The following is a 20,363-nucleotide window of genomic DNA, read 5'->3' on the forward strand; positions in this document are numbered from 1 at the left end:
TTGGCTTGTGCCGTAGCGCGACAGGAATAAAAAGTGGGTGGAAAGCAGCGGGGGGGACCACATCACACGGGGTAGCGTGGCCGAGCGGTCTAAGGCGCTGGATTAAGGCTCCAGTCTCTTCGGGGGCGTGGGTTCGAATCCCACCGCTGCCAGAGCAGGTTTTTGGAAGGCTCCTGCGCCTGAGCAAAAAACTCAGACGGCCTTTGCGAAGGTGACCCGTGGCCGCCGTTCTCCCTGTCTTTGGGGTGGGGAGAGGCAGAAAAGGGCCCACAACAGGGTAGCGTGGCCGAGTGGTCTAAGGCGCTGGATTTAGGCTCCAGTCTCTTCGGGGGCGTGGGTTCGAATCCCACCGCTGCCAGCATGCGATTTTAACCAAAGCAGGGAGGCCCTCTAACCCGCATGGGAGCCGTTTCGTTTCACGCAAACCGGATTAAACTGCAGCTACGTAGTATTGTGAAGCCTTTCCACCTGCTGAAGTGAGCCGTGGATCGCGACCCGACAAGGTAGCGTGGCCGAGCGGTCTAAGGCGCTGGATTAAGGCGTTCGAATCCCACCGCTGCCAGAGCAGTCTTTTGGATCGCTCTTGAGGCTGCTATGCCTGAGCGAAGCGACTGGAGAAGTGACGCTGCGTGCTCATCCAAACTCAGCCGTTTTCGCTTTCTTTGCTTTTTAGCAAAGTCAGTACTGGAAACCTGTCCCAGCCTCTGCTCCACCCTAACAGAGGCGCCCTGTTGACGCAGGGACACCCATCAAATACAGTCAAAGTATTGGTACTTTAAAAAAAGCGTTCCAACGACTTTTAAAAATATAATAGCAAAAAGCGATGAGTAGTCTACAAGAATGGAGACAGCCAATGTCGCTCATGGAAAGTTTCTGGTGAAATAACAGTTGCCTGATAATTTTGAGTAGAAATGCAACACAGCTGGCTGCAATTTTCAAGTAAGCCCCAAAGGCCTTGATTAGCGGGTTCAGGTGTGCTTGTTCAGAGATGGACCTGCACTCCACAGGCAGGGGGACTGCGTACCCCTGTATGAAGGAGGCCTTTACGGCGGAGAATTGCAAGGCATTGGCTTGTGCCGTAGCGCGACAGGAATAAAAGGTGGACACAGCTGGCTGCCATTTTCAAGTAAGCCCCAAAGGCCTTGATTAGCGGGTTCAGGTGTGCTTGATCAGAGATGGACCTGCACTCCACAGGCAGGCGGACTGCGTACCCCTGTATGAAAGAGGCCTTTGGAGAAGTGACGCTGCGTGCTCATCCAAACTCAGCCGTTTTCGCTTTCTTTGCTTTTTAGCAAAGTCAGTACTGGAAGCCTGTCCCAGCCTCTGCTCCACCCTAACAGAGGCGCCCTGTTGACGCAGGGACACCCATCAAATACAGTCAAAGTATTGGTACTTTAAAAAAAGCGTTCCAACGACTTTTAAAAATATAATAGCAAAAAGCGATGAGTAGTCTACAAGAATGGAGACAGCCAATGTTGCTCATGGAAAGTTTTTGGTGAAATAACAGTTGCCTGATAATTTTGAGTTGAAACGCAACACAGCTGGCTGCCATTTTCAAGTAAGCCCCAAAGGCCTTGATTAGCGGGTTCAGGTGTGCTTGTTCAGAGATGGACCTGCACTCCACAGGCAGGGGGACTGCGTACCCCTGTATGAAGGAGGCCTTTACGGCGGAGAATTGCAAGGCATTGGCTTGTGCCGTAGCGCGACAGGAATAAAAAGTGGGTGGAAAGCCCCAAAGGCCTTGGGGGACAGGCATCACACGGGGTAGCGTCCACAGGCCGAGCGGTCTAAGGCGCTGGATTAAGGCTCCAGTCTCGGGGGCGTGGGTTGTAATCCCACCGCTGCCAGAGCAGGTTTTGGAAGGCTCCTGCGCCTGAGCAAAAAACTCAGACGGCCTTGCGAAGGTGACCCGTGGCCGCCGTTCTCCCTGTCTCTTGGGGTGGGGAGAGGCAGAAAGGGCCCACGACAGGGTAGCGTGGCCGAGTGGTCTAAGGCGCTGGATTTAGGCTCCAGTCTCTTCGGGGGCCAAAGGCCTTTTAACCAAAGCAGGGAGGTTCAGGCTTAACGCAAACGCGGATTTGCTTTGCAGCTCAGATTGGAACCCCACTCCACAGGCAGGCCCAGCCTCTTTTCGTACCCTAACAAAGGCAGAGCCTTTGGAGCCGCACCTGACTCCACAGGCTGACATGCCATAGAGGCCAGCGCTGCGTGCTCATCCAAACTCAGCCGTTTTCGCTTTCTTTTGCTTTTTAGCAAAGTCAGTACTGGAAGCCTGTCCCAGCCTCTGCTCCACCCTAACAGAGGCGCCCTGTTGACGCAGGGACACCCATCAAATACAGTCAAAGTATTGGTACTTTTAAAAAAAAGGTGAAATAAAAAATATAATAGCAAAAAGCGATGAGTAGTCTACAAGAATGGAGACAGTTTTTTGGTGAAATAACAGTTGCCTGATAATTTTGAGTTGAAATGCAACACAGCTGGCTGCAATTTTCAAGTAAGCCCCAAAGGCCTTGATTAGCGGGTTCAGGTGTGCTTGTTCAGAGATGGACCTGCACTCCACAGGCAGGGGGACTGCGTACCCCTGTATGAAGGAGGCCTTTACGGCGGAGAATTGCAAGGCATTGGCTTGTGCCGTAGCGCGACAGGAATAAAAGGGGGACACAGCTGGCTGCCATTGGAGGTAAGCCCCAAAGGCCTCACAGGGTTCGTGTGCTTGCGAGATGGACGCTGCTTTCCAGCCACAGTCAGGCGGGCGTGGCAAATCCCACAAGCCAGAGCCATTGGCTGTCTCCATTCTTGTAGACTACTCATCGCTTTTTGCTATTATATTTTTAAAAGTCGTTTGGAACTTTTTTTTTTTTAAAGTACCAATACTTTGACTGTATTTGATGGGTGTCCCGGCGTCAACAGGGCGCCTCTGTTAGGGTGGAGCAGAGGCTGGGACAGGCTTCCAGTACTGACTTTGCTAAAAAGCAAAGAAAGCGAAAACGGCTGAGTTTGGATGAGCACGCAGCGTCACTTCTCCAAAGGCCTCTTTCATACAGGGGTACGCAGTCCGCCTGCCTGTGGAGTGCAGGTCCATCTCTGATCAAGCACACCTGAACCCGCTAATCAAGGCCTTTGGGGCCTGTGTCCACTTTTTATTCCTGTCGCGCTACGGCACAAGCCAATGCCTTGCAATTCTCCGCCGTAAAGGCCTCCTTCATACAGGGGTACGCAGTCCCCCTGCCTGTGGAGTGCAGGTCCATCTCTGAACAAGCACACCTGAACCCGCTAATCAAGGCCTTTGGGGCTTACTTGAAAATGGCAGCCAGCTGTGTTGCATTTCTACTCAAAATTATCAGGCAACTGTTATTTCACCAAAAACTTTCCATGAGCGACATTGGCTGTCTCCATTCTTGTAGACTACTCATCGCTTTTTGCTATTATATTTTCAAAAGTCGTTGGAACGCTTTTTTTAAAGTACCAATACTTTGACTGTATTTGATGGGTGTCCCTGCGTCAACAGGGCGCCTCTGTTAGGGTGGAGCAGAGGCTGGGACAGGTTTCCAGTACTGACTTTGCTAAAAAGCAAAGAAAGCGAAAACGGCTGAGTTTGGATGAGCACGCAGCGTCACTTCTCCAGTCGCTTCGCTCAGGCATAGCAGCCTCAAGAGCGATCCAAAAGACTGCTCTGGCAGCGGTGGGATTCGAACCCACGCCCCCGAAGAGACTGGAGCCTTAATCCAGCGCCTTAGACCGCTCGGCCACGCTACTTTGTCGGGTCGCGATCCACGGCTCACTTCAGCAGGTGGAAAGGCTTCACAATACTACGTAGCTGCAGTTTAATCCGGTTTGCGTGAAACGAAACGGCTCCCATGCGGGTTAGAGGGCCTCCCTGCTTTGGTTAAAATCGCATGCTGGCAGCGGTGGGATTCGAACCCACGCCCCCGAAGAGACTGGAGCCTAAATCCAGCGCCTTAGACCACTCGGCCACGCTACCCTGTCGTGGGCCCTTTTCTGCCTCTCCCCACCCCAAAGACAGGGAGAACGGCGGCCACGGGTCACCTTCGCAAAGGCCGTCTGAGTTTTTTGCTCAGGCGCAGGAGCCTTCCAAAAACCTGCTCTGGCAGCGGTGGGATTCGAACCCACGCCCCCGAAGAGACTGGAGCCTTAATCCAGCGCCTTAGACCGCTCGGCCACGCTACCCCTGTGTGATGTGGTCCCCCCCGCTGCTTTCCACCCACTTTTTATTCCTGTCGCGCTACGGCACAAGCCAATGCCTTGCAATTCTCCGCCGTAAAGGCCTCCTTCATACAGGGGTACGCAGTCCCCCTGCCTGTGGAGTGCAGGTCCATCTCTGAACAAGCACACCTGAACCCGCTAATCAAGGCCTTTGGGGCTTACTTGAAAATGGCAGCCAGCTGTGTTGCGTTTCAACTCAAAATTATCAGGCAACTGTTATTTCACCAAAAACTTTCCATGAGCAACATTGGCTGTCTCCATTCTTGTAGACTACTCATCGCTTTTTGCTATTATATTTTTAAAAGTCGTTGGAACGCTTTTTTTAAAGTACCAATACTTTGACTGTATTTGATGGGTGTCCCGGCGTCAACAGGGCGCCTCTGTTAGGGTGGAGCAGAGGCTGGGACAGGCTTCCAGTACTGACTTTGCTAAAAAGCAAAGAAAGCGAAAACGGCTGAGTTTGGATGAGCACGCAGCGTCACTTCTCCAAAGGCCTCTTTCATACAGGGGTACGCAGTCCGCCTGCCTGTGTGGAGTGCAGGTCCATCTCTGATCAAGCACACCTGAACCCGCTAATCAAGGCCTTTGGGGCTTACTTGAAAATGGCAGCCAGCTGTGTCCACCTTTTATTCCTGTCGCGCTACGGCACAAGCCAATGCCTTGCAATTCTCCGCCGTAAAGGCCTCCTTCATACAGGGGTACGCAGTCCCCCTGCCTGTGGAGTGCAGGTCCATCTCTGAACAAGCACACCTGAACCCGCTAATCAAGGCCTTTGGGGCTTACTTGAAAATGGCAGCCAGCTGTGTTGCGTTTCAACTCAAAATTATCAGGCAACTGTTATTTCACCAAAACTTTCCATGAACATTGGCTGTCTCCATTCTTGTAGACTACTCATCGCTTTTTGCTATTATATTTTTAAAAGCTATTATTTTTTTACCAAAAGTCGTTGGAACGCGCCTTTTTTTTAAAGTACCAATACTTTGACTGTATTTGATGGGTGTAGGTCAGGGCGCCTCTTTAGGGTGGAGCAGAGGCTCCCTGACTTTGCTAAAAAGCAAATTTTGAGCACGCAGCCTCTCCAGGCTCAGGCATAGCAGCATGCTGGCAGCGGTGTCGAACCCACGCCCCCAGAGCCCCCAGAGCCTTAAGAGACTGGCCAGCCTAAATCCAGCAAACTTCAGCAGGTGGAAACCACTACGGCCACTTTGCTCCCCTGAAGCGAGTTTGGCACCCATGCGGGTTAGAGGGCCCTTTTCTGGCCTCTCCCCACCCCAAAGCCTAAACAGGGCCCATCGCTTTTCTGCCCACCCCCACCCCAAACAGGGAGGCGGCCACGGGTCACCTTCGCAAAGGCCGTCTGAGTTTTTTGCTCAGGCGCAGGAGCCTTCCAAAAACCTGCTCTGGCAGCGGTGGGATTCGAACCCACGCCCCCGAAGAGACTGGAGCCTTAATCCAGCGCCTTAGACCGCTCGGCCACGCTACCCCGTGTGATGTGGTCCCCCCCGCTGCTTTCCACCCACTTTTTATTCCTGTCGCGCTACGGCACAAGCCAATGCCTTGCAATTCTCCGCCGTAAAGGCCTCCTTCATACAGGGGTACGCAGTCCCCCTGCCTGTGGAGTGCAGGTCCATCTCTGAACAAGCACACCTGAACCCGCTAATCAAGGCCTTTGGGGCTTACTTGAAAATGGCAGCCAGCTGTGTTGCGTTTCAACTCAAAATTATCAGGCAACTGTTATTTCACCAAAAACTTTCCATGAGCAACATTGGCTGTCTCCATTCTTGTAGACTACTCATCGCTTTTTGCTATTATATTTTTAAAAGTCGTTGGAACGCTTTTTTTAAAGTACCAATACTTTGACTGTATTTGATGGGTGTCCCGGCGTCAACAGGGCGCCTCTGTTAGGGTGGAGCAGAGGCTGGGACAGGCTTCCAGTACTGACTTTGCTAAAAAGCAAAGAAAGCGAAAACGGCTGAGTTTGGATGAGCACGCAGCGTCACTTCTCCAAAGGCCTCTTTCATACAGGGGTACGCAGTCCGCCTGCCTGTGGAGTGCAGGTCCATCTCTGATCAAGCACACCTGAACCCGCTAATCAAGGCCTTTGGGGCTTACTTGAAAATGGCAGCCAGCTGTGTCCACCTTTTATTCCTGTCGCGCTACGGCACAAGCCAATGCCTTGCAATTCTCCGCCGTAAAGGCCTCCTTCATACAGGGGTACGCAGTCCCCCTGCCTGTGGAGTGCAGGTCCATCTCTGAACAAGCACACCTGAACCCGCTAATCAAGGCCTTTGGGGCTTACTTGAAAATTGCAGCCAGCTGTGTTGCATTTCTACTCAAAATTATCAGGCAACTGTTATTTCACCAAAAACTTTCCATGAGCAACATTGGCTGTCTCCATTCTTGTAGACTACTCATCGCTTTTTGCTATTATATTTTTAAAAGTCGTTGGAACGCTTTTTTTAAAGTACCAATACTTTGACTGTATTTGATGGGTGTCCCTGCGTCAACAGGGCGCCTCTGTTAGGGTGGAGCAGAGGCTGGGACAGGTTTCCAGTACTGACTTTGCTAAAAAGCAAAGAAAGCGAAAACGGCTGAGTTTGGATGAGCACGCAGCGTCATCTCAGTCGCTCAGGCTCAGGCATAGCAGCCTCAAGAGCGATCCAAAAGACTGCTCTGGCAGCGGTGGGATTCGAGAGCCTTAATCCAGCGCCTTAGACCGCTCGGCCACGCTACCTTGTCGGGTCGCGATCCACGGCTCACTTCAGCAGGTGGAAAGGCTTCACAATACTACGTAGCTGCAGTTTAATCCGGTTTGCGTGAAACGAAACGGCTCCCATGCGGGTTAGAGGGCCTCCCTGCTTTGGTTAAAATCGCATGCTGGCAGCGGTGGGATTCGAACCCACGCCCCCGAAGAGACTGGAGCCTAAATCCAGCGCCTTAGACCACTCGGCCACACTACCCTGTCGTGGGCCCTTTTCTGCCTCTCCCCACCCCAAAGACAGGGAGAACGGCGGCCACGGGTCACCTTCGCAAAGGCCGTCTGAGTTTTTTGCTCAGGCGCAGGAGCCTTCCAAAAACCTGCTCTGGCAGCGGTGGGATTCGAACCCACGCCCCCCGAAGAGACTGGAGCCTTAATCCAGCGCCTTAGACCGCTCGGCCCACGCTACTGTGTGTGATGTGGTCCCCCCGCTGCTTTCCACCCACTTTTTATTCCTGTCGCGCTACGGCACAAGCCAATGCCTTGCAATTCTCCGCCGTAAAGGCCTCCTTCATACAGGGGTACGCAGTCCCCCTGCCTGTGGAGTGCAGGTCCATCTCTGAACAAGCACACCTGAACCCGCTAATCAAGGCCTTTGGGGCTTACTTGAAAATGGCAGCCAGCTGTGTTTGTTTCAACTTCAACTCAAAATTATCAGGCAACTGTTATTTCACCAAAAACTTTCCATGAGCAACATTGGCTGTCTCCATTCTTGTAGACTACTCATCGCTTTTTGCTATTATATTTTTAAAAGTCGTTGGATCAGGCAACTGTTATTTTTTTTTTTTAAAGTACCAATACTTTGACTGTATTTGATGGGTGTCCCTGCGTCAACAGGGCGCCTCTGTTAGGGTGGAGCAGAGGCTGGGACAGGCTTCCAGTACTGACTTTGCTAAAAAGCAAAGAAAGCGAAAACGGCTGAGTTTGGATGAGCACGCAGCGTCACTTCTCCAAAGGCCTCTTTCATACAGGGGTACGCAGTCCGCCTGCCTGTGGAGTGCAGGTCCATCTCTGATCAAGCACACCTGAACCCGCTAATCAAGGCCTTTGGGGCTTACTTGAAAATGGCAGCCAGCTGTGTCCACCTTTTATTCCTGTCGCGCTACGGCACAAGCCAATGCCTTGCAATTCTCCGCCGTAAAGGCCTCCTTCATACAGGGGTACGCAGTCCCCCTGCCTGTGGAGTGCAGGTCCATCTCTGAACAAGCACACCTGAACCCGCTAATCAAGGCCTTTGGGGCTTACTTGAAAATGGCAGCCAGCTGTGTTGCGTTTCAACTCAAAATTATCAGGCAACTGTTATTTCACCAAAAACTTTCCATGAGCAACATTGGCTGTCTCCATTCTTGTAGACTACTCATCGCTTTTTGCTATTATATTTTTAAAAGTCGTTGGAACGCTTTTTTTAAAGTACCAATACTTTGACTGTATTTGATGGGTGGGTGTCCCTGCGTCAACAGGGCGCCTCTGTTAGGGTGGAGCAGAGGCTGGGACAGGCTTCCAGTACTGACTTTGCTAAAAAGCAAAGAAAGCGAAAACGGCTGAGTTTGGATGAGCACGCAGCGTCACTTCTCCAAAGGCCTCTTTCATACAGGGGTACGCAGTCCGCCTGCCTGTGGAGTGCAGGTCCATCTCTGATCAAGCACACCTGAACCCGCTAATCAAGGCCTTTGGGGCTTACTTGAAAATGGCAGCCAGCTGTGTCCACCTTTTATTCCTGTCGCGCTACGGCACAAGCCAATGCCTTGCAATTCTCCGCCGTAAAGGCCTCCTTCATACAGGGGTACGCAGTCAGTCCCCCTGCCTGTGGAGTGCAGGTCCATCTCTGAACAAGCACACCTGAACCCGCTAATCAAGGCCTTTGGGGCTTACTTGAAAATTGCAGCCAGCTGTGTTGCATTTCTACTCAAAATTATCAGGCAACTGTTATTTCACCAAAAACTTTCCATGAGCGACATTGGCTGTCTCCATTCTTGTAGACTACTCATCGCTTTTTGCTATTATATTTTTAAAAGTCGTTGGAACGCTTTTTTTAAAGTACCAATACTTTGACTGTATTTGATGGGTGTCCCTGCGTCAACAGGGCGCCTCTGTTAGGGTGGAGCAGAGGCTGGGACAGGTTTCCAGTACTGACTTTGCTAAAAAGCAAAGAAAGCGAAAACGGCTGAGTTTGGATGAGCACGCAGCGTCACTTCTCCAGTCGCTTCGCTCAGGCATAGCAGCCTCAAGAGCGATCAAAAGACTGCTCTGGCAGCGGTGGGATTCGAACCCACGCCCCCGAAGAGACTGGAGCCTTAATCCAGCCGCCTTAATCCAGCGCCTTAGACCGCTCGGCCACGCTACCTTGTCGGGTCGCGATCCACGGCTCACTTCAGCAGGTGGAAAGGCTTCACAATACTACGTAGCTGCAGTTTAATCCGGTTTGCGTGAAACGAAACGGCTCCCATGCGGGTTAGAGGGCCTCCCTGCTTTGGTTAAAATCGCATGCTGGCAGCGGTGGGATTCGAACCCACGCCCCCGAAGAGACTGGAGCCTAAATCCAGCGCCTTAGACCACTCGGCCACGCTACCCTGTCGTGGGCCCTTTTCTGCCTCTCCCCACCCCAAAGACAGGGAGAACGGCGGCCACGGGTCACCTTCGCAAAGGCCGTCTGAGTTTTTTGCTCAGGCGCAGGAGCCTTCCAAAAACCTGCTCTGGCAGCGGTGGGATTCGAACCCACGCCCCCGAAGAGACTGGAGCCTTAATCCAGCGCCTTAGACCGCTCGGCCACGCTACCCGTGTGTGTGTGGTCCCCCGCTGCTTTCCCCCACTTTTTATTCCTGTCGCGCTACGGCACAAGCCAATGCCTTGCAATTCTCCGCCGTAAAGGCCTCCTTCATACAGGGGTACGCAGTCCCCCTGCCTGTGGAGTGCAGGTCCATCTCTGAACAAGCACACCTGAACCCGCTAATCAAGGCCTTTGGGGCTTACTTGAAAATGGCAGCCAGCTGTGTTGCGTTTCAACTCAAAATTATCAGGCAACTGTTATTTCACCAAAAACTTTCCATGAGCAACATTGGCTGTCTCCATTCTTGTAGACTACTCATCGCTTTTTGCTATTATATTTTTAAAAGTCGTTGGAACGCTTTTTTTAAAGTACCAATACTTTGACTGTATTTGATGGGTGTCCCGGCGTCACAGGGCGCCTCTGTTAGGGTGGAGCAGAGGCTGGGACAGGCTTCCAGTACTGACTTTGCTAAAAAGCAAAGAAAGCGAAAACGGCTGAGTTTGGATGAGCACGCAGCGTCACTTCTCCAAAGGCCTCTTTCATACAGGGGTACGCAGTCCGCCTGCCTGTGGAGTGCAGGTCCATCTCTGATCAAGCACACCTGAACCCGCTAATCAAGGCCTTTGGGGCTTACTTGAAAATGGCAGCCAGCTGTGTCCACCTTTTATTCCTGTCGCGCTACGGCACAAGCCAATGCCTTGCAATTCTCCGCCGTAAAGGCCTCCTTCATACAGGGGTACGCAGTCCCCCTGCCTGTGGAGTGCAGGTCCATCTCTGATCAAAATCTGCTGGTTGTGCTAGAGGATCCTGTATTTAGTATATAAATCATATTTTTACAAAATAACTTTATTTCATTCCAATTCATTCTATTTGGACACTTTTACGCTCACTAAACTGGCAAATTAAAAGTGCATTAAACTGATGTATTTTTATGCATTTTAACTTTTTCCGACATCAAGCTTGCATCTCTCCAACTGTAATCGTGTGTATATTTTGACTAAATTAGCTGTTTGAATAACAATGACATAAACCATAGATCAAATAAAGAAAAAATATAACTGCACACTCCCTCTTAAGCAGTTTATTAGTTACCATGTCGTTTTTGATTGAAACTTTTGTGGTCTTTGATATTTTGTTTTTGTTTGTTATGAGTATTTGCATTTAATGATAGTTATGTAAATTCATTTATTCAGGATTTATGTAAGAGTTTACATTTGTTCATTAGCTAATTATTGGTTGATGACCCAGATGTCATTATCTTTACCTGTGCATGATCACTACTCTTATTTATATTTTTCTCCACTTTGTAAGAAATCATACCTTGACAAAAGCTGCTTGTTTTGCCAAAACGTTGGTAACGTTAACTAATAAACATTTTTTCTTTATTTAGTTTATGCTTTAACGTGCACCTTAAAAAACGTGTGCGCTTGCTTTATTACTTTACAAACTATAAATTAAACACTTGCTACTGGCACACCTATCAGCTTTAACGTTTTGAATGGCACTATTATTATTATTATTATTTGCTGAAACAGAACAGTAAATACAAAATATCAACAGCAGTGACACTTGAAAAGGCAACAATATATATATATATATATATATAAAGGGTCATTATTTTACATAAGATTCCTTACACAAAGTGCGGAGCAAATTCTAACAGTCTTTATAGCTTTCTTATTAGTAGACACCGAAATCACATTCAAATAATTCTCCATGTCTCTTAAAAAGACCACAAAGACAGGTTTACAATTTTAACCGACACTGATACAAGGCTTGTACATACAGTGCACACGCACAGTAGCGGAAGGAAAACAAGGTTAATGATGGCGTCACAGACGTCGACGTATTACAACTTCCTGTTTCGGGAAGCGCTGAGTTGGGCTCTTGTTCGTTATCCAGCTAGTAAGCGTGAATGTTCAACAGGACTGTATAACCCTAGTGTCCGAATGTGTGTACAGTGTTAAGAACCAAAAGGTGTGACTCACTGCACTTCGTGAAACAATGGCGGACAGTCCGGGTTGGTATTGTTGTATACTAAAGCGAAGTAGTTAGCAACTATTTGCAGACCTACCATGCTAGCTTTAGATTGCTCAAAGCGGCATATAATACACATAAAATGTATTTCTCTTTGGAATTTGTCTGAACGGTTTTACGCGTCTGTTTTGAACTATGAATGATTAATGCTTTTCATGAATTTATGCTATCATTAACTGCTGTTTTTACATTTAAAACAAGGTCACCAAAACGTGTCACGACAGCAAATTTTCCTTTAGTTACAAAATATATGCTCAATTTTTGCCAAGGCCAGTAATGCATCATGCTATTCTGCTGTTGTTTTATTGAAGTTTGACATCTTAGTTTAGTTGTTTGCTTTTCTCTTTGCAAAGTGAAGGTCTACCACAATATAGAACACCATAACTTTGACGCCATTTTTGCGTAATGTTAGCACTTTAACATGTTAATAAAAAACAATAACCTGTGAATCTACCCTTTTTTTTAAACAAATGTTCCTTACAGATTTGCCACCAAGCGACGAGCAGAATTTAGAGATACAAGGCTCTGTTACTAATTGTTCCTCTGTTGTGATAATGGAGGAACAGGATGATAGCCTGTTTAATGACCAACATTTCTGTAAGTAATTCACGCATAAAAACTTAAATATGCAAATTTAATGCAATTTAAATCTTTTTCCTTTCTCCCTTTCATGTGTACTTTTTACACTTTCTGTGTCTGCAATACCCTCTCCTTGTCTTACTCTTTGGTTTTTTGGCAGATTGTGAGATGTGTCACCAGCATTTCATTGACCAGTGTGAAGTTCATGGTCCACCTTTATTCACATGTGACTCGCCAACAGCTATGGGCATTCCTCAGAGAACTCTGCTGACATTGCCACAAGGTTTGGTTATAGGTCGATCAAGCATCTCTAGTGCAGGACTTGGGGTTTTCAACCAAGGCCAGACTGTGCCAGTGGGGATGCATTTTGGACCTTTTGATGGAGAGGTGACCACTAAAGAAAAGGCATTGGATAGTGCCTTCTCCTGGGTAGTGAGTGTCAACCTCACTGTGTTATTATTTGTTATAATTGAGTTATAAATGTAATTTCAACATAAGCTTTTATGTTTTACAAACATTAATGTAATTTTCTTTCTAGGTTTACAGAGGCAATAATCAGTATACTTACGTAGATGCAGAGAGAGACACTCACTCTAACTGGATGAAGTAAGCAATTCTATCCACTTTGTGCGTTGTCGTTTACCCATTTGTTTGATGGTTTTCTCAATCTTGTTTTGTTTAGGTTTGTGGTGTGCTCAAGGAGTGAGACAGAACAGAATCTTGTTGCATTCCAGCAAAATGGACGTATTCTCTTCCGTTGTTGTCGCCCTATTAGCCCAGGGCAAGAATTTAGAGTTTGGTATGCTGAAGAATATGCTCAAGGACTTGGCATCACCTGGGATAAAATTTGGGATAAGAAATGCGTTTCTCCAGGTAACTACATCTTGGATATGTATCTCTTCTGTGGCGTCTTTTTTCTATATTATCAAATAGAAGTTTCTTTTAACATCGTGCTGTGGCATGTGCTAAATGAATGTTTATTTAATGTCACACAATGTGCTGTAAATACAGATGTTATGTAATAAGTCCAATAGCTTTACTCTGTTTGACAGAAGCAAAAGCATTTTTTAACCATATCTTTTGTTTCACAGAAGAAATAAATGCATACAGGTTTGGATTGATCGCATTTACTTACCACAGTTATTCTCGCACTTCTGTTTAGCAGCAGCTTTGAAACTTTCATGGCATATTTATCATTAATTTGCTGACTTATTTAGAATAGTTACTTAATGTAATGTAATTAACTGTAGCAATATTAGCTTTGGGTTTTCGTCACTATGACCTGCTCAGTCTTTGACTGGATGTTTAAATAACATGTTGTTGAAACAGGTGGTGTTTTATAATTAACAGTAATTTAATTGAACCATTTAAAATAAATTAAATAATTAAATTTTCTTAAAACATACAGTTAGGACCAGTTAGATCAAGGGAGTTAGTTAGCTAAAAGTTAGAGGGACCTCAGTATTTGAAGAGATAGCTAAATACAGAGAATGCTTTGGAGTTTCAGTTGATATCTGTCATGGCCTAGTGGCTTTCCAGTAATTTGATTTTCTTTTTTCACGTCCAGCTGAAGAACAGGCAACTCAGGACTGTCCATGTCCTTATTGCGATTACTCCTTCCCAACCATTTTTTATCTGCGTGTTCATGTGAAGCGCTCACACTCCGATGAGTATGCACACTTCATGCAGACACAGCCGCTTGAGTCTGTAGACATAGACCAGTGCCTTCTGGCCTCTGATGCAGCTCCTTCAACCCATATGCAGCCAACGATAGAAAGCTGTCAAGTTTCAACCCTAAATGGTCAACCCATCGATCAGTCAGAAAAGTCAGACTGTGCTGATTTGTCTGATACATGCAGTAATGGTTTGAGTGACCAGGCAAACTGTGAAACTGAGGTCTCGGATGAAATTAATAAATGTGGTGAGTGTGGCCGTAACTTTTTGAGATCTTGTCATCTGAAAAGACATCAGCGCACTATCCACTCCAAAGAGAAGCCTTATTGCTGCAGCCATTGTAGGAAGTGCTTTAGTCAAGCAACAGGGCTGAAAAGACACCAACAAACCCACCAGGGGGAGGATAAGAAAGAGAAAGATGCTGACAGACCTTCTGATATATACCCTTGCACAAAGTGCTCCTTCTCTTTTGTGGCCAAATCCAATTTATATCAACATCTGAAACGCCATCACCATGGAGAGTACCTCAGGTTAGTTGAGAGCGGCTTGCTCACAGCAGAGACTGAGGGTGGTGCGGAGACAATTTCTGACAAGCATGACCCAAACTATGAACCTCCTACTCGAGTAAGGAGGCCTGTGAAGAACACCTTAAGAGGCAGGAGTCACCCTAAAAAAGTGCCTGTTGGCCGACCAAGGGGGCGACCACCTAAAAACAAGCATGCAGCTCAGGATGAAGTGCAGAAGAGTTTGTTCATCTGCACAGAGTGTGAAGAAAGTTTCTCTGATTTGGAGACACTAAAAGCTCACCAGTGTGCAGGACAGGATAGTAATAATTTAGAGGGACCACAGGAAGAAGCTGATTCTCAGTATGTATGCGGTGAATGCCTGAGAGCTTTCAATAATTTTGATCTTCTCCAAGCCCACGAGTGCATTCAGCAGGGAGAAGGATCTTACTGTTGCTCCCTCTGCAACCTTTACTTCAACCGTTTGTGTAACCTTCGCCGCCATGAGCGTACTATCCACTCCAAGGAGAAGCCCTACTGCTGCACGGTGTGCCTCAAATCCTTCACCCAGTCTTCTGGCTTGAAGCGCCACCAGCAGAGCCACTCACGCCGCAAAGCCCACCGCCAGAGCTCAGCCCTTGTTGATGCCAGCATCTTTCCCTGCACATACTGCCCCTTCTCTTTCACCGATGAGCGCTATCTTTACAAGCACATCCGTCGCCACCATCCAGAAATGAGCGTTAAATATCTGAGTTTTCAAGAAGGGGGTGTTTTATCTGTTGAAAAGCCTCACAGCTGCAGCCAGTGCTGCAAGAGCTTTAGTACAATCAAGGGCTTCAAGAACCACAGCTGCTTCAAGCAGGGGGAGAAGGTGTATCTGTGCCCAGATTGCGGAAAGGCATTCAGTTGGTTCAATAGCCTCAAGCAACACCAGCGCATCCACACAGGAGAAAAGCCTTACACGTGTAAGCAGTGCGGAAAGAGTTTTGTCCACTCCGGACAGCTGAATGTGCACCTCCGCACACACACGGGTGAAAAACCTTTCCTGTGTTCACAGTGTGGCGAAAGCTTCAGGCAGTCGGGAGATTTGAGGAGGCATGAGCAGAAGCATTCAGGCGTTCGACCATGCCAGTGCCCTGATTGTGGAAAAAGCTTTAGTCGGCCACAAAGTCTCAAAGCTCACCAACAGCTTCATAATGGCACCAAACTTTTCCCCTGCACTCAGTGTGGAAAAAGCTTCACTCGTAGATACCATCTCACCCGGCATCATCAGAAAATGCACTCCTGACTGAAGTAGTAAAGACCTTGATGAATTTATGGATGTCTTATGAAAAGTCTGTTGCTCCTGTTTTAAGATCTTCTTCAGTTCATCTTTAAGTTCTTGTAAGACAAAATTATCTAGCCATTGAAAAGATTCCATTTTTGTTGAGACTGTTAGACAGGTGTGAACAAAGCATTTTTGAGTGTAACATTATGGGGCACAATATTGCTTGGGTAGTTGGTCTCCAAAGTCACAGAGCCATTTAGGCTGGCTGTAATAAGTTTACTAAAAAAAAAAAGTTAGCAGAAGTCAAAACTATATTTTATTAATGACAAAATGTGTAATTGTTCAACAGTATGTTCCTTTGATCCTAGTAAAATAATTTTGTAAATGTATGTGTTGCAAGATGTTTTCTTTTAGTCAAGAAACTTCAAAGATGGGAAAATGGAGGAAACATATCATACCCCTCTGTGCATCACCTGATGTAGTGATTATCTGTTGTAGTGCTTCTGTTATTTTTTTCTTTTTAGTAGGCATACAACTGATCTTATAGGCTCATTTAGTATAGCTTATCTCCCTTCAAATAGTAGGTATAAGGAAGCTACTACATCTAACTATGCTTTACTGTGATTGTGATATTGCAAAACTTGCAACCAGAAACTATTTTCCTTAGTCTGCTTAGCCACTAATACTCTTTTAATTTTTCTTTTGTTACAAATGGGCCTCCTAAAATATTTTGATGCTCATTTGTACGCTGTGAGCATGGTTGCTGTCATGTGTCTTTGCCATACTTGTATATTGTATAAAATGCTATGTGTTTATTGTCTGATTTAAATTCATCTTTATCATGATGTGCACAAACCAAGTAGAAAAAACCCTCCAGCTCTGACCTTGACCACAGTAAAGAGCTGGTTTAGCAAAATGATACATGTACATGTAATGTCTACAAGTTGAGATCCTTCTATCTTTCTATTATATTTTAAATAAGTTGTATAATATTTACATTATACAAATTTTTTATATAGATATTGTAAGTATGATCGTATAGTATTGCAACGACAATACCTGGTACATTAATTCTACTATCCAGTGTATGACTGTGCTTTTTAGCAAATTACTGTTCATAGAACATTCCAGTATGTGGATCTGGTGATTTTCTTTTAGAGATACCATAAAGATCACATCTGTTTTTTCTCTTCTCTAAATCAAGTAAAATCAAATAAGTGAGGTGTTCACTGATACAGAAGGCCTCACTGATGTGCTTTATGTGCTGAATTGTGAGTGTTAAGATTTATACATAAAACCATCTGTGTCATTGCTGCAAAATCACCTCAAAAACCCCTGGATCTTTGAGATTAGTGACTATTTCAGAGAGCTAGAAGATGCTCATGCATTGTTGACATGCACATTGGGGCTATGCAAGTTTCCCGTCTTCATGGAAACGATTTAACCTTCAAATACATTTATAAAATAATTAATAGAACAAGTTTTTTTTTTCTTTTTCCTTCAGCTCATTGGCAAGATGTTTGACTAACAAAGAGTTCTCTGATGTAGATTATGTATTACAAATATGACTTTAGTCTGTATTTTTTTTCTCAATTTGTACCACAGAGGCACTCTATTAAAAGCTGTTGAATGGTTTGGTTTTTGCTTCGTTTAAACCTCTCAAGATTTGACTGTAAAACTGAGCAAAGAAGAATGCTGTATTAGATGCTTAGGTTCAAGAAGAGAAAAAATCCTCTGGTTTTTAGATATTTCATTTACTTTATTTGAGATCAATTAATCATATCCTTGATAACTTTAGAATAATCTGACATCTTTGTCAGCAGGAAGAATCATTTACATTAGTCACTTCAGAGTTTAAAGCTGTGCCATGCTTCTTATTGTAGGTGATTGTAAGCTACGTATGTACCAGTGCACTCCCTCTAGTGTTAGGTGATGTGAATGTCCCCAGTTTTGGTCATCTTTGAACTGCAAAGCAGTCTCAGATTTTATATGCTCATTGTATTAGCTCTCTTGACAGATTTAGTTGCAAAAAGCATGTACCACTTGAAGAAAACAAAGCAACCTTGATTACAAATCCACAGTTGACTGTTTATTTCATAAAAGCACATTAACAAACCACGTGAGTGTGTTTTCCATACAAGCCTTGCACTGAAAAAAAGTTGTTTACATGCCTCATCGATTTAATTTAGTCCTGTGTAAAGACTAATGATGACATACTAAATACTACAATCACAATCATTTATAATTCTTGGTTCCTTCATACATTTCACATGATTATGTTAACAAACAATCTTGCTTTCTATAAGATGTGGAATTCACTGCCATTGTATCTAAGACATATTCCTCCAAAAGCTAGTCTAAGAAATGTGTGCTGCACTAGGTTAAATCATATTGAACAATACATGAGGCAGAGTCATTCCAGGCAGTAGAATCAAGATTTCATCCACTTTTTTTTTTTAAATACATCCCGATTTCATTAAACTATTGTGGCCCATACTGGTCAATCTCTTAACTGCATTTAAATGTAAACCACACTCATTTAAAAAAACAAGAAAAAGAAAGAAAACTATACACACGTGGAGGCCAGTCCCATAATCATACATTATTATCATCATCACCAGTGTCTGGTATAGCTGAACAAAAGAACAGTTCCACTGAAAAACATAAGTAGCAAACACCTTTTTTTGCCTCTGTAATGAAGGTTTAAGGGGAAGGTCTAAATAAACACTGAAGAGTAACTATGAGCAGGAGTAATACTGAGAAAAAGGCAGCAGTTGGTTTTTAAGGTTCAAATCACCAAAACCTTGCACAAGAGGTAAAGTGTGGACTGCTATAGGTAGAATAGAGGCATCTGGAGAGAGGTGTTTACGTAAACCCCTTAAAAATCTGGCTATATAGTAAGGCTACGCTAATATGTTCTGTTGTTTTTTAATGACCACAAAATATGAGCTGAAATACTTCATTCTTAACTGGTTCTTTTATTATTTTGACTCTTCCCATTTTTTTCTCAGGTTCCCTCCATTTCACCATGAATGATGTGCTTCCCATTTTAAATTAGTATATACTTTCAAAGAATCTAGATAAATCATACTTACTGTTTTATCACATATACAACAGTGCCTCCTAAAGAATGTCCCAGGAAAGACATCAGGATAAAAATGAAATAAAAGAGTAACAAGACTTTTAAGGTACAGCAGCAAGTGGCAGGTCATTACTGGAGCTTCAGATTCAAAGCTGTTGTTTTTACCATTTCTGGTAGAATCAATGTTGCTGTTTTATTACTTTCAGGACTGAATCCCGGAAATACGTTCCACTGTAGTATTTTGTTAATGAAAGATCAGTCTTCTGTTCTGCCAAATGCATGTTGTTAACGTAACTTAGAAAAGATTCCGCTGTATACATTGTAATATTACAGGAACAACTTTGGCAAAACTATCAATGACAGCCGAATCATTATCTAGAGTTAAATATAAGGAAAATACAAAGGGTTTTAAGGAGCAAACACTGCAGGGTAAAACAATTATTCACAATACTATGAATGAGTATAAGAAAAATAAGACAAATCTCTAAAAGCATAAAAAGCCTGAAATCAAGGTATGGAGGAATGAAACTCTCTGGCTTACTGACAACAAAATGGACAAAAGTACAGATTCTCTGTTTCCCCAGTTCCAATACACTTACACTGAAGTAGGTATAATGTTAACAATTGTTTACTTTTACGATGGATCCAGTGACTTCAACTCCTCGACCTGTGACTCAAGATCTATTACCTGTATAAAGAGATATTTTATATGACTGCTTAGATTGAATTGTCTAATTGCCATATTTATAAACTGTACAGTAGTTTTAAAAATCAATATATTAGTGGTAAGCAAAAGGATTTGATCATTACTAAATATTACAGGAATTGTCACCTAACCTTGTCTTGGAGTTGCTCTGTTTCCTCCTTATGTGAAGCTTCAGTCTCCTCTAGAGTTTTCTGCTGAGCTGTTTTCTTCTTCAGTAACTCAATCTCCCTTTATGAAAAACAAAAGGCAAAAGACATTAAAAGATTTCTGAAATTACATTAAATACTGCATAAAATCTGAATTATTCACTTGGCTATATATAATGATCTTAGCCCAATGACTACTAGATTAGGTTAAAAGACATGTGTCAAGTCCTTAGAAATGTGATATTTGTATTCCTGTTGATTTAGTATATATAATTTTTAGCAAGGCTGTATTTTTTATTCAATGTTATATATATAAATCATTGTCTGCATGAATACCTTTTTTTTTTAATTTAGCCAAGCACAATGAGTGTCACATCATGCTGTTTATATATATTTTAAATATTTTGTGTGTGTGTGTGTTCAATAGTTAGTACGCATGTTTTTCGGGAATGTTGTTGTGTAATTCTAATTGTGTTTAAATATAAATTGTATCTTTTTAAGTGGATTTTATTAGCCTTGGACACAAAATCACCACAACATTACAATTAACAAATAACAAAAGTGAATATACATATAGCATATTCATCTTAAAAAATACAGTTGCGGTCATAAGTTTACAT

At 44.6% G+C, this 20,363-nt stretch overlaps 2 protein-coding genes, 1 long non-coding RNA gene and 11 other non-coding genes across 15 annotated transcripts in view; 3 read left to right on the forward strand and 11 right to left on the reverse strand.

Annotated features, from left to right (window-relative positions):
* Positions 1-70: 70 nt before the first annotated feature.
* Positions 71-152, forward strand: trnal-aag (transfer RNA leucine (anticodon AAG)). Its single transcript has one exon. It is a non-coding gene; the product is annotated as a tRNA-Leu (tRNA).
* A 124-nt stretch (positions 153-276) lies between these two features.
* On the forward strand, positions 277-358 carry trnal-uag (transfer RNA leucine (anticodon UAG)). Its single transcript has one exon. It is a non-coding gene; the product is annotated as a tRNA-Leu (tRNA).
* A 2,626-nt stretch (positions 359-2,984) lies between these two features.
* On the reverse strand, positions 2,985-10,149 carry LOC127173658 (uncharacterized). Of its 2 annotated transcripts, none has more exons than XR_007828787.1 (3): positions 9,793-10,149; positions 5,872-6,363; positions 2,985-3,098 (listed from the first exon to the last, which is right to left on the reverse strand). It is a non-coding gene; the product is annotated as an uncharacterized LOC127173658 (long non-coding RNA). The 2 variants fall into 2 exon arrangements; XR_007828788.1 differs by lacking the exon at positions 2,985-3,098 and adding an exon at positions 4,770-4,847 and having other exon boundaries at positions 5,745-6,363.
* On the reverse strand, positions 3,675-3,756 carry trnal-aag (transfer RNA leucine (anticodon AAG)). Its single transcript has one exon. It is a non-coding gene; the product is annotated as a tRNA-Leu (tRNA).
* On the reverse strand, positions 3,901-3,982 carry trnal-uag (transfer RNA leucine (anticodon UAG)). The gene has a single exon. It is a non-coding gene; the product is annotated as a tRNA-Leu (tRNA).
* On the reverse strand, positions 4,107-4,188 carry trnal-aag (transfer RNA leucine (anticodon AAG)). The gene has a single exon. It is a non-coding gene; the product is annotated as a tRNA-Leu (tRNA).
* On the reverse strand, positions 5,626-5,707 carry trnal-aag (transfer RNA leucine (anticodon AAG)). The gene has a single exon. It is a non-coding gene; the product is annotated as a tRNA-Leu (tRNA).
* On the reverse strand, positions 7,103-7,184 carry trnal-uag (transfer RNA leucine (anticodon UAG)). Its single transcript has one exon. It is a non-coding gene; the product is annotated as a tRNA-Leu (tRNA).
* Positions 7,309-7,392, reverse strand: trnal-aag (transfer RNA leucine (anticodon AAG)). Its single transcript has one exon. It is a non-coding gene; the product is annotated as a tRNA-Leu (tRNA).
* On the reverse strand, positions 9,231-9,326 carry trnal-aag (transfer RNA leucine (anticodon AAG)). Its single transcript is given in 2 exon segments — positions 9,231-9,274; positions 9,289-9,326. It is a non-coding gene; the product is annotated as a tRNA-Leu (tRNA).
* trnal-uag (transfer RNA leucine (anticodon UAG)) lies at positions 9,471-9,552 on the reverse strand. Its single transcript has one exon. It is a non-coding gene; the product is annotated as a tRNA-Leu (tRNA).
* On the reverse strand, positions 9,677-9,758 carry trnal-aag (transfer RNA leucine (anticodon AAG)). The gene has a single exon. It is a non-coding gene; the product is annotated as a tRNA-Leu (tRNA).
* Positions 10,150-11,593: 1,444 nt separating the features above from the next.
* prdm9 (PR domain containing 9) lies at positions 11,594-17,443 on the forward strand. The gene is made up of 6 exons (XM_051124712.1): positions 11,594-11,769; positions 12,270-12,383; positions 12,526-12,797; positions 12,904-12,971; positions 13,048-13,238; positions 13,933-17,443. The coding sequence occupies exons 1-6, from the start codon at positions 11,754-11,756 to the stop codon at positions 15,828-15,830; spliced, it is 2,559 nt and encodes an 852-aa protein (XP_050980669.1). The 5' UTR covers positions 11,594-11,753; the 3' UTR covers positions 15,831-17,443.
* Positions 17,444-17,885: 442 nt separating this feature from the next.
* The window catches only part of ppp1r9bb (protein phosphatase 1, regulatory subunit 9Bb), a 31,053-nt gene continuing 28,575 nt past the window's right edge, over positions 17,886-20,363 (reverse strand). The window contains exons 9-10 of the mRNA XM_051124713.1: positions 19,729-19,825; positions 17,886-19,579 (exon numbers count right to left, since the gene is read on the reverse strand). Of these exons, the coding sequence (XP_050980670.1) occupies positions 19,526-19,579; positions 19,729-19,825 (151 nt within the window). The 3' untranslated portion in view covers positions 17,886-19,525. The remainder of the gene's footprint in view (positions 19,580-19,728; positions 19,826-20,363) is intronic.

Source organism: Labeo rohita, chromosome 12 (assembly GCF_022985175.1).
Source record: "Labeo rohita strain BAU-BD-2019 chromosome 12, IGBB_LRoh.1.0, whole genome shotgun sequence".
Lineage (NCBI taxonomy): Eukaryota > Metazoa > Chordata > Actinopteri > Cypriniformes > Cyprinidae > Labeo > Labeo rohita.

Coding starts and splice junctions, on each gene's coding strand:
- prdm9 (XM_051124712.1), top strand. Junction 12,384..12,525: donor GTTTAATGACCAACATTTCT/GTAAGTAATTCA, acceptor GTTTTTTGGCAG/ATTGTGAGATGTGTCACCAG. Junction 13,239..13,932: donor TAAGAAATGCGTTTCTCCAG/GTAACTACATCT, acceptor TTTCACGTCCAG/CTGAAGAACAGGCAACTCAG.